Source organism: Gambusia affinis, linkage group LG11, assembly GCF_019740435.1.
Source record: "Gambusia affinis linkage group LG11, SWU_Gaff_1.0, whole genome shotgun sequence".
Lineage (NCBI taxonomy): Eukaryota > Metazoa > Chordata > Actinopteri > Cyprinodontiformes > Poeciliidae > Gambusia > Gambusia affinis.
Window position 1 is genome coordinate 11,719,644 of NC_057878.1, and position 18,458 is coordinate 11,738,101.

General features: G+C 37.3%; 1 protein-coding gene and 1 non-coding gene across 2 annotated transcripts; one reads left to right on the top strand and one right to left on the bottom strand.

Moving 5' to 3' along the window:
* Nucleotides 1-4,806: 4,806 nt before the first annotated feature.
* Nucleotides 4,807-4,880, top strand: trnam-cau. The gene has a single exon. It is a non-coding gene; the product is annotated as a tRNA-Met (tRNA).
* Nucleotides 4,881-7,263: 2,383 nt separating this feature from the next.
* jam2b (junctional adhesion molecule 2b) lies at nucleotides 7,264-17,642 on the bottom strand. The gene is made up of 10 exons (XM_044132030.1): nucleotides 17,390-17,642; nucleotides 14,048-14,113; nucleotides 12,805-12,915; nucleotides 12,534-12,683; nucleotides 11,292-11,473; nucleotides 11,088-11,196; nucleotides 10,896-11,003; nucleotides 9,010-9,028; nucleotides 8,894-8,936; nucleotides 7,264-8,758 (listed from the first exon to the last, which is right to left on the bottom strand). The coding sequence occupies exons 1-10, from the start codon at nucleotides 17,424-17,426 to the stop codon at nucleotides 8,720-8,722; spliced, it is 864 nt and encodes a 287-aa protein (XP_043987965.1). The 5' UTR covers nucleotides 17,427-17,642; the 3' UTR covers nucleotides 7,264-8,719.
* Nucleotides 17,643-18,458: the final 816 nt, after the last annotated feature.

Here is an 18,458-nt window from a genome sequence, read left to right on the forward strand (position 1 = left end):
TACTTGGACTTATTGAAGCTCAAGAAGCTGGTTAGCAAGCTCATGAAGCTTGTCTTTTTTCCACTCACCTTGTTGGTAACATTGAGTTCAGAGATATTGCCAATGAGCTAAAAATTAGTAATTAGTTCAGCACACAACACTGAAAAGTGCCAATCATATCAAACCGCAGTGTTGGTATAGTTACTTTGAAAAAGTAACTTTAATCGGACTACTGATTACTCCTTGAAAAGTAACTTAGTTAGATTACTGACTACTTGATTTGGAAAGTAAGTTACACTAAAAGTAATTTTTTAGTTATGGGAAAATCACATTGAGCTTTGCCAATACTTTTTTGTAAGCTATTTTATAATGGCAACATCAACAATGTGTGTCCACTGATAAGGTTGAACTGAAGAGGAGATTGTAGAAAATAAAAACGTGAGTAGTTTGTGTGGTCCACTGTTGTCTGGAAAACTCTAAGAAGGATTTTAAAGCCCCCCTTCCCTCCCCAGCCTCCAGGTTCTGTGTTACGGCCCTGCATTTGGTGTCACTACAGCAGATCTCCTCCTGCAGCTCACAGCTCAGATGGCTAATTAGAATTAAGTTGCCATTATAATTATTGGCAACTACGGACATTCATTCGTGGCTGTTTTCACGCGTTATTGTGCTGTTCATATTGGTCTCGATGTTTGCAGTTTTCTGGGCGTGCGAAGCTCGATGTCATTCAGAGGTAAAACATTAACTTGACATTAACAAAGACACAGCGGACGGATCATCTGAGAAATGATGAACAGGAGACTGACTAAAACTACCTTAATGACGGACAAATTCTGGGATTTATTATGAGTCTCTGATTATTTCCAAGCCCAAATGAGAAACTTCACGTTCAAAAGCGAGCCCAAAAGGCGCAACCCGCCGCTCATTAAATCGACAGCGACTTTAAAAATGAAGCCCAAAGCCGCTTATAATAATCGGACTTGGCGACAGAAACTCAAAATAGTTCCAGTTTTTTACAACCCTTCAAGCTGCAGCCCGCGGCGAGCACATGTGAAGATGTTTGATTAAAAGAAAAGGGATCAAGTAAGCTGAGCAGTGTTGTTATGGAGCCAGTGAGCTGAAATGGAACTGATTCGATGCTCATATCTACATTTAAATAGGTGCCAACTCCAGTCCATTGCAAAATGCTTTAATTTAAAGCATTGATGCAAGACGCTGTAGAAGCAACCACACAGTCGCACTCAGCCGCTGTACTTTTTAACCACAATTATATTTACAGATGTGATAATTAAGAGTAATTATTCAATAACGACTCCCAGAAGGATTTGCTCATGCCTACTTTGTCGGCTGCACAACAGACCTCAGAACAGAAATAAATCACAGTTTTTCCAGCTTAATTTGTTCGACTGTGTTCACACTCACTTTATTCTCATTACATGACGAATGAAGCCACATGTAGGAAAAGCCTGAGAAATAAAATGAGCCAAGAAAGTTTCAGATGAGTAGTGATGTGTTTGGATGGTTGAACTGTGGCATCACTCAGTGGCCACCGAGACAAAAGTAGCTACGTCAAAGTTTCCATAAAGCGAGGATTTATATCTTGTTCTGTAAACTCTGAATGCTGCTGCCAGGATTGTCTTGTAAAATAGATTTTTAATCTCAATGGGATTTTCCAGGTGAAATTAAGGTTAATAATATATTTTCTGAGGTGCAGGAAATCTGTTTGCAGTTTCGGTTCTGGTTCTGACCATCGTTGTCCTTTTGAGGCTCACTGAATCAGCATTTCCCCAAACAACTAGCAGATATTTTTATACAGTGATTGTTTCATTTTCTCAACACAATCAGTTTGTGTCTTACTTGTGAGGGTTTGACTGAACAGTATATCAATATATTAATTAAAACATATTTTGGAGTATGCTACTGGTGGTCTATAAGTCATCCAGCTCTTGTTTTCTTCTCAACAACATGTTGATTATTTGGCTTTAAATAATCAATTCAAGCTGATGTTACACACGTGGCGCATATGGATTATATTTATCAGGTTAATATTATATATTTCTAGTTTATTCATATAAATGATAAGTCTTCACCCCTAGGAGTACCACAGGATTCAGTATGAGTCTTTGTTTTTTGGGGGTTTTTTTACTAAAAATCATTGCATAGCATGGGATGAGTTTCCACTGTTATGCTGATGATGCTCAGTTAGATTTATCCAATACATCCTAATGGATCCAATCAGTTAAGTAGACAACAATCAGATCATAAATAACTCGATTAACTTTGAAATTTCTGATTTTAAATACGGACAAAACAGAAGTTTTCATCTCTGGACCAGAACCTTAGGAGGCAAAATGGTGTTAAATAGATGGCATTACACTTTAACCCTAAATCAAGCAACATAATTACTTGGTAACAATGTAATTTAACAAGCATAGGGCCATGAATGGGCATTGATAATGAATATAAGCAGTGCTAAACTGGGAGGGTACATAGGAGATTAAGAAGAAATAACACCAATAAGCACATTAACATATTGCTGTATTATTTAATTAAAAATCAAACCCGTGACCTTTTTAAAAATATGACTTTGTTTTGCTGGCACTGTTAAATGGGTTAGCACCGATAACTGCAATGGCAATCTCCCCAAACATTTTCTAGAATGTAGATATTTCCTCTTGTATCAAAGTTATCAATTATGGCTGTTTTATTTCCATTTAATATGGACAACTTTTTAAGAAATGGCACCATGAGTAAAAAATGTTTGAATGTGAACCTCAAACCTTTTCCAGGAACCGATCCTAGAAAATGTTTACGCTTCCAGTCAGAGAGAGGAACTGACGACCAAATGCAACCAGACCTAAAACCAAGCTGTATCAGTTTTGAGGCAGGTGAACATGGAGGTGCATTAGTGCTCTTCTGAGATGAATTAATTAACAGAACCACTGACAGAGCAGACAAATTGCATAATGTTGTGATGTATGTTAAAGCCTGAACTGCTTCTGGTACTTTGGTTCTGGTGCTGTGCATCTTTTTCCTGCATGTCACAGGAAAACTGAAGCTTACAAGATTAAGCATTATTGACTTAAGCAATATTTTTACCACTGAGAATTGAACATTTCTCAAGTCTTTTTAATTTGTTAATCAATGATGTTTGTTCATTTGAAAAGTTATTTTAAAGATAAACATTAAATGTGTGCAGCTTTATCCGTAATGCCAAGGTTGTTTCAGTGTTTACATTCAAAGGATGCATTATTCATCCTCAGGTTGTACATTATGTACAGTATGAAACTCACTGTGTTTCTATCAGGTGCTTCATCTTTTCTATCATAATTGCCTGATGGTGTTTGTGTCACATTTTAGAAGTTTGACTTTACCAACTATTAAGTTTAAATACCTACAGGCGATTAACATTTATTATTATGCAAATTGAATCTTCCTTAAAATGTTAAAATTGTTAAAATTTTTTGCAGTAAATAAGTAAAGGTTGAACAATCAACCACTATTTAAGTGTCTGTTTCTGAAATAACTCAACAAATAATCTTAAGCCTTTTAAAGCAAGCACACGCCACTTTAAGTATATTTGATCAACGGATACATCGTCACATGAAGAAAATATTTAGACTCAAATATTAAAGCTAAATGCAAAGTTTAGATCAATATTTAATGTATTGTTCAGACCAGGCAAAACAGCATCAGTGATGTAATGAAAAATGTTTTTTTATTTATTTTTTCTTTCTTTACTTGTATTTCACTGACAAAATTAGGCCAACACCAGCAGTAAAGCCTGGCGTCTGCAGCTCTGTATGCAGCAATCAGAAACTCAAATCGAATAATTTGCATGTGACATTTTCTGTCCACTGATCCATTGACTTTGGTGGAAGGGAAACTCCAAACTGTGTCCAACAAAGTTCAATATTCATAATACAACACGATGCTGTGTTTGTTCTCATCATTGGAAGTCCTCCAATGATGTCACAAGAAAAATGTATTTACACATAATTTGTTTCACCACATGTTGAAGGATATCTGAAGATATATTTACTCTGGTTTTGCATCACTCTCAGACAAAAAATGCAGAAACACGCAGTTGTTTGCATTGCTCCTCTCTGCATATAGTAGTACATAAGTCTCGTAAATGATTTTAAAGAGGTAATATGATAATTATAGTCAGTCATTTCACGTTAAGTGAACGTGAAAAAGTCTGCAAGTGCCAAACACATTAAAATATAGTCATATCCAGAACCTAAAGCAGGCTAATACTTGTCAGGGGAAATGGTGGCAAAAGAACAGAAGAGACGTTTGACATAAAACAAAATAACATTCCAGGAAATGACGTCATATCATCTCTGAAGCAAAGGAGATGTTGTGGTTTGTGGATTCTTTGGACCAGCCAGCTCACCATTGTAGAATCCGCCATAAACCAGAATGGATGTCAGAAGAAGATTGAGGAAAATGTGAGATCATCTGTAAAAGATGCATATAACTGAACCAGAGCTGGACTATGCAAAGATACAAACCAAACATGCTAATAACATGTTAGGATTCAACACTTCAAAATGAAAAAGGTTGGGAAATAAAATCAACACTTCAAAATAAAAAAAGGTGGAAAATAAAATCAACACTTCAAAATAAAAAAAGGTGGAAAATAAAATCAATACATCAAAATAAAAAAGGTGGAAAATAAAATCAATACATCAAAATAAAATGTTGCTGGAAAATACCCCTTTAAGCATGTTGATTTTGAAAAACATAACAGCATTTCTTAAAACCTTCATTGTAGAAAGATCATGTACGTTTTTCTTATATTGACGAAAACGCAAACTTATGTGTGGCTGGTTAGCTCAGTTGGTCGGAGCGTGGTACTCATAAAGCCAAGGTCATGGGTTCAATTCCCACACTGGCCTATGGAAACCTAAAGTGTTTCATAAAGTCAACTCTGCAAAGTAACAGGAGGCTTTAAATTAAACTGTTATTCATGTTTATATTGAAAACCTTTAGAATTTCCCAGCTTTTGTCAAGATCATGTAAGTTTTTCTTGCATTGATGAAAACTCACCCTTATGTGTGGATGGTTAGCTCAGCTGGTAAGAGTAGGGTACTTATAAAGCCAGGGTCATGGGTTCAATCCCCCCACCGGCCAACTGAAATATAAAATCAACTCTTCAGAATAACAGGAGGCTGTATATTTAACCATCATGCACATTGATTTTGAAAAACATTAGAATATGAGCTCTTTACTCAAATCTTCATTGTTGTAAGATCATGTAAGTTTTTCTTATATCGATGAAAACTCAACATTATGCTCAACTCGTCAGAGCCTGTGGCTAACAATGCCAAGGTCATGGGTTCAATCCCCACACTGGCCAATGGAAACATAAAGTGTTTCATAAAGTCAACTCTTCAAAAATAGCAGGAAATTTAAGGCTGCCTATATCGGTTTTTCCCTGTCTGTCGGTTAGTTAGGTTTCTCATAGGTTTGATTGATGTTAGTAAATGGAGGTGGCTACAAATGCACACTTTTTATTTCTGCAATTTATATACAGGAAAATAGAGACCCTGCATTCCTCATAGTTATCATTCCCAGGCATTGGCTAATCACACACATATCTCTGTAAAATACACTGAAGTTTGGGGTTGTAATGTGACAAAAGCCGTTTTTCTACTAATTTTGTTTGATGAAGATATGAAAGTACAAAGTTTGTGATGGTCTTGGTCTACCTTGTTATTCATTGAGGAAAAGTAAACCCTCTATTGTCACTGTATAATTATCACCCTGCATAGTCGTATTGGACAGAAATATCTTCATGCACTGGAATCCAATTAAAAATTTGCAATAAGGTGGCTTCCAGAAACAAAGATATGTTTATTGAATGAACCTATTGAACTTTAAAAAGACAAAAATAAATAAACTGATTTTTGATAACATGGTTTTCTATTATATCATATTAACTATATTCAGATCAATTGCATTGAAGATTTTTGCATCCATTTGATCTTGCTTTGTTTAAATAAAATATTAGGTTTGTGTACCTAAAATGAGTCTGAATCAGAGGCTTTGTTGTGGTCCACAGTAGCAGCATATACTTGTTTTGTTTTTTTCTCGTTCTCTACATCTCTGGTGAGTATTGATAGACTCCACATGACACATTCAAAATACCCTTAATGCATCGTGCCAAGCATATTTCATTTAATAGCCTCCAACTGAGCAATCATGCACAGACTGACAGAGAAATACAAGAAACTGCTACTTTATGCCATCAAACACAGAAGTCCTTGACTGTTCAGCAGTGAATTACTGAACAAAATACTAATGTGTTGTCATCGTGTCATTATGCTGAAAGCGAAAGCAGTTCTGACCCAGGATCCATTTTCTCTGCTCTTGACAGGCTGCCACAACATTCCCATTTGCATTTTTGAGCACAGCCGATGTCGTTTATTTGCAGCCGGAGAAGCTGATCGGAACGGTTTCAGCTAATGTACTATGCAGCCGTTTCTGCCGATCAATAGGCTCCGCTTACCCTGTAATCACTCCGAGGGGTTATTATATAGGTCAGGTGATCTCTGTTATTATCTGCAGTCTGCAGGTATAGATTTTTCAGAGATCAAATGGTGAGATATTTAGGATGCATACCAAATAACACAAACATTTATTAGAGCTTCAAGGACATGCAGAGGCAATGTGTCTTCGGCAGAGACTTTAGGCCACAGACAGAAAAAGAAGAAGCCATGCCAGAGCTTAAAATATATGGGCACCAAAATGACAAGAACAATAAGTACAAAAGGAGGAAGACAATAGAGGATCTGTTCATAGGCAAATAATGAATAATGGCTGGCAGCTTGCAGGCCTTTTCTTGGCAGCTGGGAGTATGTGGACATTGGCTGTGGCTTTGCTGCACTCTGGTGGCAAAAAGAAAAGAGAGAACAGTTCAAATCTGCATGGCTTATTTTAGCCAGATTTAAATAAACCAAACGTATTTCACCTTTAGGTCGTACTGTTTAGAAAATGGGATGTACATGTTTCACTTATCAGTGTCCTCAACTGTGGAGCCAGCCCACGTGTCCTTGTCTGTGTGGCAGACACTCTGTCTACCTTTCAGAGTTTTCAGTCTTTATTAATCACAGAAATAGATGCAGCAGACTGAAATGAGTAGGTGTTTGATCATTATCACTTCTAAACCAAAAGCATGATCTGACTGGCCCAGTTTATCACATAATAAAGAGAATAATAACTTCGGTGTGATCAGGACTTAAAATGCTGCTGAATATAGGGAACACCGTTGCACACAAGCAGAGTTTATCTCACATTTATTCATATAGAATGGAGAAGAGGCACAGTATGGCAAAAATGTGTGTGAGTTAGGCTGCAGTTTCACACAGCCCTGCATTATTCAGGCTTTCTAAGATTATTTGAGCATCACCAGATCACAGCATATTTGAAAAAGAATTAGTGTAAAGCATGATTGTAATGTGTTATTAGTTCTCAGTGCCCTTAATATAACATCTAGGATGTTCCTCTGACTTTCTCACATCTGTTTAGCTTCCCTATATATGTGAGTATATCCCTGTATATTTTTCCCTCCTCTGTTGGTTTTGAAATCTTAGTATTAGGTCAAAAATTGCCCTTAGGTGAGTAATACATACTAGCAATAAAATCTTAGGGGTTGAGCAACGCTCACATACAGAATTGAGTAAAAAACAAATCATTAGGAAAACTAAAGCCATTATTGCTGATACGTCTCATCCTTTACATGCTGAGTTCCAGTTTCTGCCTTCTGGCATAAGGCTCAGACTTCTTAGTATAAAAAGTAACAAGCTCTCTTTTGTTCCGACAGCAATTTATCGTTTTAATGCAGGACAAGGTTGCACCTGATTTAGTGTTTGTAGCAACTGTCGGTCAATAATGAAATACACTGCTGTACTCTTCCCACTATGTATTGATTTGTATTTCATGTCCTTTTGGCATGTTTTATTGTTTTTCACTTTTTAATCTTTGATACTTTGTCTTTTAGTTTTTATACTTGCAGTAACATCAGTTGCCCATTTGGGATACAAATAAATCTGGATCTGAATCAGATTTGTTTGGAGCACTAACAGATGCAAGGTGCCGATGCGTAGCATGACGTCGTATGCTTTACACTTTGCTCAATCCGGCCTTACTGAGCACCATTAAACCCAATATGCATATTTACCCAGCGGTCTTTATTGAGTACAAGCTACAATTTCTCAAAAATATAAGCAAGAAAGATTTTTAAACTTTTAAAATACTGTTCAGTGTGTGCAGACACCTGTTCAAACAATTATTTAAAAAAAAAAAATGTTTACAAGGAAAACAGCATCAGATCAACAAACAGCTCAATTAAATGCTAGAAAAAAGACTAGAAACATTAAATATTCCATATCCAAGTCAACCAAAACAAAGCATGAAGCATTTATAACCAAATATATATATATGCATATATAGTTTTACCAAAAATATGATATACACTGACTTCCGAGTGGCTTAAAGAGCTTAACATCTGCTCTCAAAATAAGAAGTGAAACACATTAAATGACAAATATCATACAGGATATGGAAAAGTGATGAAGCTGTACACTTGGCTTTGTATCATCAGGATTTCCACTGGATAGAACCCACAAGGAAACATCTGCTTCGCCTGAAAGCTGAAGATTTCTCCGCCTGCAGCAGAGCCTCCGAGTGTTCCTGCTGCACACTTTGGTTATTGAACAAAATCGGTGTCGTCCCCTCAGATCATGAAGGACTGAGTTTGTTTGTAGTGCTTGAGCTGTAGGGAGTGGCGAGAAAATACAATGAATCATTTCCTTTAATTAGCCCGAGACTGCTGCTATCAGCAACTTATCGATTGCATTTAGTGGCAAAAACAAGCCCTGGCATGATAACAGCTGTTTTGATCACTTACGTTGCGGGTGGGAGGCGGCGGGGGAGGGTTGTAGGACTTAGAGCTGAAGGACAAAGGGTGACATTTCAGAACGAGCTCAGAAGCAGGTAATATAGTTTAAAGTGAGTTAGACTCACCCTTTTGTCTTCCTGCTTTCTGTGTGAAAAAAAGAAAACATGACCAGGAAATTAATACATGCAGTTTCGGTCAGCACCTTAAATACTCTTTATTTGTTTACTGTGGAGTCTAAAGGTTTGTTCCAATCCGACTTCTTCAGGAAAGTATCTAATTAAAATGGATGAATATTTAATATTATGTCACAAAATGTAATATTCAATAAATACTAAATCTGCCCTTCTGTGTTTTCCTGTGGATCACATCCAGAGAATTACAACTGACAATAACTGCACACTGAAAATAATAAGAAAAGCCAAGGTGAGACTCATAAAACTCAATAAACAATTAATTAATCAAATATTTAGAAGAAGATCAGGTGATCCAAGAATCTAAAGCTGAAACCTTTACTTCATCCTTTCTATTAAAGTAAACAAGAACTGCTTCTTGTTCCTTTCTGTTTTAGATTGTAAACATTTCCCTAGTTTATGTCAAAGGAATTAACTAATGCTTTCTGGGTTAGGAAAAATAAAAAGACAAGAAATCTGTTGCTTTAGTATAATGATCGGCACATTACATAAGTTTGTAATGCTCAGCACTAATCGTGTCCTGGAGGTGTAATTAAACATCATTTTTAATCTCAGTCGCGTTGTAAGCTTGTGTTGCTCCAAGAAGATGTTGAGAAATTAAGAGGTAACAATCAGAAAACATGAAAATGGTTTTGAAATCTCACTGGTTGATTGGAAAAACTGTCAGATTTTATGTTTTGGTTGTACAGTGCATCTAGAAGGTATTCACAGCACTTCACTTTTTTTCTTACTTATTTTTCAGCCTTATTCCAGATTGTATTAAATTAGTCTCTTTCCTCAAAAGTCTATACACAAATACACCTTCATGACATTAAATAGAGAAATCATATTTGCATTCACAGTCTTTTTGCTCAATATTTTTGCTTTAGCAGATTTTTTACAGCCTCTAGTCTTTTTGAGCAGGATGTCATGAGCATTAGATTGGCCCATTTTTTTTTTGCAGTCCTTCTCAAGCTTCATCAGGTAGGAAAGGAGACGTTTTTCAGCCATTTCTATCAGATTCAAGTCTGGCTTGGATATTCAGAGTGGTTCTGATTGGTCTGGTTATGAGTCGTTTTTCCAAACATGACGCCTGGTATTTACAGCAAAGAGTTTATTCTTTGTCTCATCAGACCAGAGTTTTGTTTCTCAGAGTCCTCCAGTCCTCCTTTGTCTGGCTGCTCTACCATATAGGCCTGAATGGTGGTTGCAGAGATGGTTGTCCTTCTGGAAGGTTCTCCTCTCTCCACAGAACGCTGGAGCTTTGACAAAGTCGCCACTGCGTTCTTGGTCAGCTCTCTGACTAAAGCTCATCTCCCCACATTGTTCAGTTTAGACCAGTGTTTCCCGACCCTGGTCCTCAAGGCACACTGTCCTACATTTTTTAGAGGTTTCCCTCCTTTAATGTGTCTGATTCAACTGATTGCAGTTCAACAAACACCTGTTAATCAGTCATCAATTGAAATCAGCTTGACTGAAGCAAGGAAATACCTAAAACATGCAGGGCAGTGTGCCTTGAGGACCAGGGTTGTTGGGAAACACGGGTTTAGAGGATGGAGGCCACTCAGCTCAGTGGAAGCTTCAAAGCTCCAGAAATGTTCCTGGATCATTTCCCAGATTTGTTACTCAGGAAAATCTTGTCTCCGGGGTCTATACGCAATTCCTTTGAGTTCATGATTGGTATTTGACCTCTGACCTGTACTGTCCACTGTGAGCTAGGCACACATATCTAGATGTGTGGCTAGTCTTCTACATGTTTTCATGTCTGTAGAGCTTAATATGTAAACTCTGTTTATTCTGGACATCCCCCCTCAGGCTTGCAGTAACATGTCAGCACTCACTCTTGCAGCAGCCTCTGCGGTGGCAGATACAGATGCAGATACAGCAGAAAAGGATCAGCGTCACAAATCCTGACGCACCTGCTATCAACATTGTCATATTCCACGGATCTGCAGGGGCAGTGATACACGATTAGCCGATTATTATTAATATATGCCAGATGATTTGTTTTTGTTTTCCACAAAGACACTTACATTCAACAACTGTGAGCTGCTTGGCTACACAACTCTTTGGCGCCCCCACACTGTTGGAGGACTCGCAGCGATACATCCCTGTGTCTTCTTTGGACACGCTCTTGAACTTCTGCTCCAAGCCATCAGAGATAAAGTCAGAAGACTAAAGGAGCAACTGTGACTCTGTACACTGCACAAATGGACACTATGTTTGGATGCGCTCACCAATGTTCCCTTGTTTGTGTCGATGCTGTACGGAGCGTCTCCTGTGGCTGTCAGAGCCTTGTTGTCTTTGTACCAGCGGTAGGTGGCCGGAGGCACGCTGAGCTTGTCCTTACAGAACAGATCGAGGCCGGTGCCGACAAACACCGAGCTCGGCACCTCGCATGACGGGACGTGAGGAGGCACTGAGGAAGAAAAGGAAAGTCCACACCACTTGGAAATATGCTTGTTCAGTTTTTGCACTTTTTGAGTAACAAAATTTTTTTTAAAACAGAAAATGAATAAGGCTGTACACAGTGCATGGCCCTTTGGGTATTAGAGTTAATCCCAATGCTAAGTATGTGAGTTAGCAGGAGAACCTCCATAACGCAGGATGTTTTTGTTGTTGGTAGAATGTTCAAACTATCTCTGATTTATACGCCATATTGTTTTTATGGCGAAGAATGAGTCACAAGGACGATGCGTATCCTGATAAAAGAGGAACTAAATCAATAATTTCCCTGGTCTTCTTTCCTCCAGGTATCCATGTGTCAAGATATCCGTGTGTCTAGATCACAGTATCTCTCTTTTTAATCTTGGCAAAATGCCCAGATGATTTTAATTATTTACACCGACCCAGAAGGAAAGAATTAAGCAACATGTTAGTTTGGCAGAGAACTTAAATCTAATGTCAAAGGAAAGTATATGTTTTATAATAATGTACTTTAGGAAATTTCAGCTCTTTTCACAGATAGAAATGATGGTAGTTAAAGCATAGTGTGGTGTTTTTAATTGTTTTTCATTTTAAAATGTTGAGATGTTTAATTCTTGCAAAGATAAACTTCTGTACATCAGGGGATTGTTTTAAAAAATATTTTAATAAGTTACTCAAATCTTTGCACGATTTTTAGAATACAGCTAAAATATTTATGAATTTTCGTTCTTAATTTGTGATCCCTAAATATGTGATTCGTGCTTCACTATTTATCGGTCAGGAAAGTTTTACAACCTTTATTTTATAAAATTTGGAATGACATATTCCTGAACAGTGGACAACTAGGCACTTAGTTTGTGAATTTAATGGAAAATATTTTACCACATCGTCAAAAAGCAGGACAAAATAGTCTAATATTGTAATACTTTTATGTTATAAACCTACGAAGGCTCCCATTTCATTAGGTTTTTAATAAACAAGCTGCAGCGTTACAATGGCAAACAGCAAGTTCTAACTAAGAACGTGTTTGTCAGAGTTCAGTTTTTACATACCGAGCACATTGAGGGTCACAGTGGCCTCTCCGAGGTTAACGTGGTCTTCACTGGCGGTTACCTCACAGCGATATTCCCCCGAGTCCTTCTGGGTGACTGAGTGTATCGTCAGCGTTGCTCCCTCAATCTTAGCCCGTCCTGCGTAGGACTCTGAGATGGAAAGCAGAGAAATTTAGTCTTGTGGTGGAAAACCGGAGGCTAATCTGTGACAATATGCATCAAAGTTGGCTTGATAAACAAATATGAGCTTTTAAGTTGTGTGTAAACTCACTTGCAAATTTCTTGTCAAAATAAACAAAAGTCACTCCTTTTCCTTTCTTTTTCCACTCAATTCGAGGGTTCTGATCTTTTTCTGTCTTGAACTCACAGGACAACACGGCGTCTTGAAGGGCAGAAAGAAAAACAAGTGAAGAATTTACTTTGCGCCAAATGAATGACAGATCTGTTGTGTTTTCAGCAAAAATATTCACATTGGACAGTTTTTGAGGTTTGAGTATGGAAGTAAATATGTGCCATCGGGATTTGAATAAAAAATTTTGAGGCCGATTTAAGGTTATACCACACTAATTCATCCTTTTTGTTGAGTCGTTAAGAGGTGGACATGTTGGTGTGCTTTGGCTCATTCTTTCTCCTTCAGAATTTTTCAGCCAGAAAACAAAATTTATGGTTGCATTACGTATGGGACGCTGTCCAGGTCAAAGCAGAACAGGCCTACCTACTACCACCACCGTGCTTAACTGTGCTTTAATGTTTTTTTCCTCTGAAATGTCCTGATCAGGACAGCCTCAGTGTGACTTTGAAATACAGACGAGTACCAGGAATTAAATATCAGATTAGGAAAAAATGACCAGCTGGAGCAAAATCATGTACGTTCATTTTAAACGATGTGAAAACCTGTTTGAGAAAATGGAAAATGAGATACTAATACACAGCCATTTTCAATACATTAGAGTGTTATTGAAAAATTAATGTATTAAAGTAACTTAATCAACCAAGTGATACAGACCACATAGGTTATCACACAGAGACTGATGTTTACAAGTCTTTATTTTAGATCATTATAATGACTTCCAACTTACAGCTCAGGAAAACATGACACTTCCAGTTAGAACATAATATCAGATCAATGAGAAATAATCTTAACTCAGGAATTTAGACTTAATGAAAACCATGTTTAATTCCTGCATAAAAGGTTTTATTTTCAAAAGATGCACTTAATATGCAGTGGTTATTCTTTATGTGAACTTTAGTCTCGTTATGTTTTTTTTATTTTGTATATATAAATGTAAATGTCTGTTTTCTGGTATCTGTTATTTCCCAGAAGTTTTATTTATTTTTAATTTTTTTGAATGCATGAATTTAACACCTCGGAAACAGTTTCTATTCATACCTAATAACTTTAAGGGGAGACTTTGTGGCAATTAAAATGTAGTTTTCTAGCTGTTTGGTTGTTAAGCCTCTTAAAAACAACAATATCCATAAACAACATGACCAGAGGTTGTGTGATGTTCCACCTGTGTGCTCATGGATCTCCACTTTGGGCTTATTGGTGCTTACTGTCACTGACAGACACATGTGACCTAGAACAGAAGAATAACATGCTTATTCATTTGGCACAGATTTTTAGATGTTTTTAAAGAAATACCACCTTCACAAGTAAAAATGGACATTTATCAATTTTTCAGTGAATCTATATTCTTTAAGTTTTCATTCAAAGAGAAATAAAAGATGGATCTTAGCAATTTGTGCAATTTAATGCTGGGAATATATGCTGATTAATCTAGTGATAAAGTGAGGAATCCGCATGGTTGTTTTCATCAAAGCCTAGTGTCACTGTATTATACTACATGCACAAATTACTGTTTTGTACATACAAAAATAGACAGCAAGATATGAAAAAGAAAGAAAATCAAAATCCATCCAACATATTTTACTTGACCAAATTGACCTTTTCTCCAAAACTTTGTAATTTTTTCAGAAGGAATACTTCCATGGCTAAGACTAAAGTATACCTGTAACGCTTTATTTGCTACACATAGACATGAATACATATATCATTTACGGTTTTGTAAAGAAAACGTTCCCTTGCCAGAAATGTCCGGAACGCCACAAACAGCCCAGAAACAAACAACACAAAATAAAAAAATTCCAAGACATGAACAAATACTTTAAAGTGCAAAAACATATTAAGACATGTACAGAGTTTTGATTAATTCAAAGCAAAATCTTTGTGCCAGCGACACAAAAGCACATTTAAAGTGACGCCTTCTCTGTTTCCAAACATTATTACCATAAACTGAGCTGAACTGTAACCAGAAACTTAAAATCTAAGCCAGTTGTTATTTCTAAGTTGTAGGATTCAGACTATAAGAAGATTGTGAACAGACAAAAACAGAAACATATAGAGTATGTGGTTAGGTTCTGGTGGTGCCAGGAGCGGTGCTGTTCAGGAATGCTGCTGATGAATCATCTCCTGACAAACTCCTGATAACCTTCTCCACTGATCTGTCTCTTCAACCAGCGCTCAAACCCAAACACACACACACACACACACGCCCACACACCCACACGCACATTGACGCCAAACACACACTTAAATGTGCAAAATTGAAAACATGGCTGTGACCCAACAATCAGTGTGAAATACATGCAGTGTTAAAACAGGCATGTGTCCAGTATATATCTAAAAAAATACAGCTTCAGTCAGACTGGATATAATCTAAAGTCTTTTTAATTTGGTTTTGGTCTGGACACCAATCTGAAACCTGAATATTCTTTGAGCTTAAATATTTCATTTTAGCCCAGGTTGTATGTTTAGGGTCATTTTTCTGCTGGAAGGAGAACTTGAACCCCAATTCTAAGACATTTGGAGCCTCTGAAATATTTTCTACCTGTATTTACCTCCATCCACCATCCTATTAAGTCTGTCCAGCTTCCCTGCCGCTGGGAAACAAAAGCATCCCCACATCGTAATTCCTCCACCACCGTCCTTCACCAAGGGGATGGTGTGTTCGGGGTAATCAAGCAGACTTGTTTGCATCCAGGCCTTAAAGTTCATTTCTTGACCCATTTACCTTCTTCCTCGTAGCAAACAGAAATCATGAGTTGCTGTGATTTTCTTTCAACAACAGATTTCTTCTCAACACGCTTCAGTTTCTGAAGTGCATTGCTAATCGTCTGTTAGCTGTCAAAAGATTATCGCACCTGAGCTGTGGATCTCTGCATCTCCACCAGAGTCACCAAGAGATGCCACCGGATTGTTTTTAGGTGAGTCAGATTAAAGGAGGTAAAAATGAAGGCATGCCACACTTTTCAGTTTTTTTTTATTCCCTCCTTTTTTAATCCCAACAAAATACACCAGTTTGAGGTTTCAATATAAAAACGTGAAAAAAATTCGATATGACACAAAACCAGACAGACAGTTTTTCAAAGAACTGCATGTAGTTTACATGTAGTTTACATGCAGTTCTTTGCATGTAAACTACATGCAAAGAACACACACACAAAACATCCTCACTTTACTGTGTAAAGCGATGAAGAGCAGCAGCGGCAGCAGCATTTCTGCTACAGATGATCGTGTCATCAAATGTTCGAAGATGGCATGTTTGGGTGTGTGTGTGTGTGTGTGTGTGTGTGTGTGTGTGTGTGTGTGCGTGTGTGCGTGTGTGTTTGTGTGTGTGTTGTTGGGACCACATGCATGTGCTCTTCTTGCACACAAAGACGGCCTGTAAAACTGTAACCTTACCCACCTCAGCTGACACACCACACACAGAGGCATGTACATTTGTAAGGATCTGATAGAAGCCTGACCTCCGATGCTGTAAGTTTTACCTTCACCCTTAACTTCTGTTTTTGTTTTGTTTTTTCCTAGATGCTTGCCAACCATACCAGCCAACAAATGAATTTAAAATGCTGTGCTCTCACCAGAAGGAAACCAAACTTGGAACATTTTCGATTGGGAATTTATTTTTTTGTTGTGGTTGTTGTTGTTTTGCTGTTTTTAAAATCGTGAAAATAGCCAAAGCAAATGTGTTGTAACTCAGTCTGAGAGAAAAATGCATCAATCTTCTAATCTTTGTAAGAACATCAGCTACGCACAAGTAAATGTGAGGAAGATGAAAACAAACCAAAGCTCCAATTACTGGCATAAAGCTTGTTGTTTAAAATTCCTACAGCAACATCAAATGCATGTTTTTAACAGATAGCAAGCAGTTCTTCTCATCCCAGTCCAATTAGCTAGAGGGTCACACGAAGGCCATCTTTTACAACTGAAGCGACAGGACCTGAAACTGCTCTGCAGCTCTGAGTGATCCGTTTCATCAGCCTGTGGATCTCGGGTTCAAACAGCATCAGAGCCCGCTCAGTGTAAACATGAAGCTCAGCCACTCCCTTCACAATCTCGGCCCCTGAACACGAAACGCCCTCCTGCCTCTGTCTGCAAAAGCTCAATCACACACACTATAAATCGGTGGAAAGAAGCCCAGGAACAAATGGAATGCAGCAATTATCAGCTTAAACTCTTTGTCTGGGCATAGTTTAATTTAAATATATATTTTATCAGGTCATGGCCAAGAGAGTGAGAATAAACATAAAAATGTAGGAAGTGTTAGCACAGTTGAAATTGCTGCAAGAATAGCTTCCTTTTATCAAATTCATCGTTTGTCTGTTTTACTTGATTAAATTAAATTTACCACAAAATCTCAAAACAATAAATATAAAAAAACAGCAATATATGAATGTCCAATATTCAGAATGAAACTTTTCAAATCCTGCACAGACAGGTTAACTTTAAACTACTGTCATTAGTAACAAAATGTGAGACCTGTCTGCAAGTTTTCCTAACCAGAGTCACTTACTGTGTAAAGCGATGATGAGCAGCAGCGGCAGCAGCATCTTTGTGGTGTTTTATGGTCCGTCCTGATTCTGGAGTTTAGCTCGGAGGGGATTTGCTGAGTCTGGATGAGATAAAGTTTAACTGCTGACTCTCTGCAGCCTCTACTTCAAGTTTCGTCTGCAGCAGGGGCTGTGGGCGCTCATGTGTGCTGGACAACTGACAGGGTGCGAAGGAGGGAGACAGGGGTTTACGCTGTACACACACACACGCACACGCACACACGCACACACACACACATAGGAAATATGAGCAGGACAAGAGTTTGTGTTTTGACCTGTGCCAACCATTAGGCCACTGAATACAATGACATATCAGATCTTTGTTCAAGACTTTTCTGTTATTAAAAATTCTGCGTTAGCCTTTGCAAAAACATGAGAAAAACAAAACTTGTATTGAAGAAATCTATAATATATTTATTATAACCATACAGTGTAAATTTGAAGGCCGTTTATTTAATGATGAACAATGCAAAGGACAGGGGCGGCTTTTAATCTGCAGACATAACCATACAGAATATTACCAAAGTCAAATATGTCTAATATAAAAAATATTTCATGTTGTCAAAAATACGGATGTCCTTTGTTGGCCAATGTTTTTTTCAGATATGTTTGGATAAATGGATATTTTACATCCAGTGTTGCATTAGTTTAAGGAACACTTTACATAATGCAATGCAATAAAAAAGAACAGGAGAAAAAAAAATTCTCTAAAATCTCATTTTTAAAAATTCAGTTTCTGACTAAGGACTTGACAGAAACACCTTTATTCCCCTTTTAAATGCTAAAATCAAACACCTGATCAATGTAAACGCACATGACTGGAACATCATTGCTCAGCATTTTGAAATATTTAGCTTGAGTGTTTCTCTGAATCTAAAAAAAAAATACTGTTTTTGTTTATTATTATTATTATTATTATTATTATTTCGCAAATTGCTTTTGAAAACTGCCCTTGGTTTTTAGAACACTTCACAAAATATCACAACACCTATGAAAAATATTCATTTTTATGAGATATCTTTCGTGAGTTTT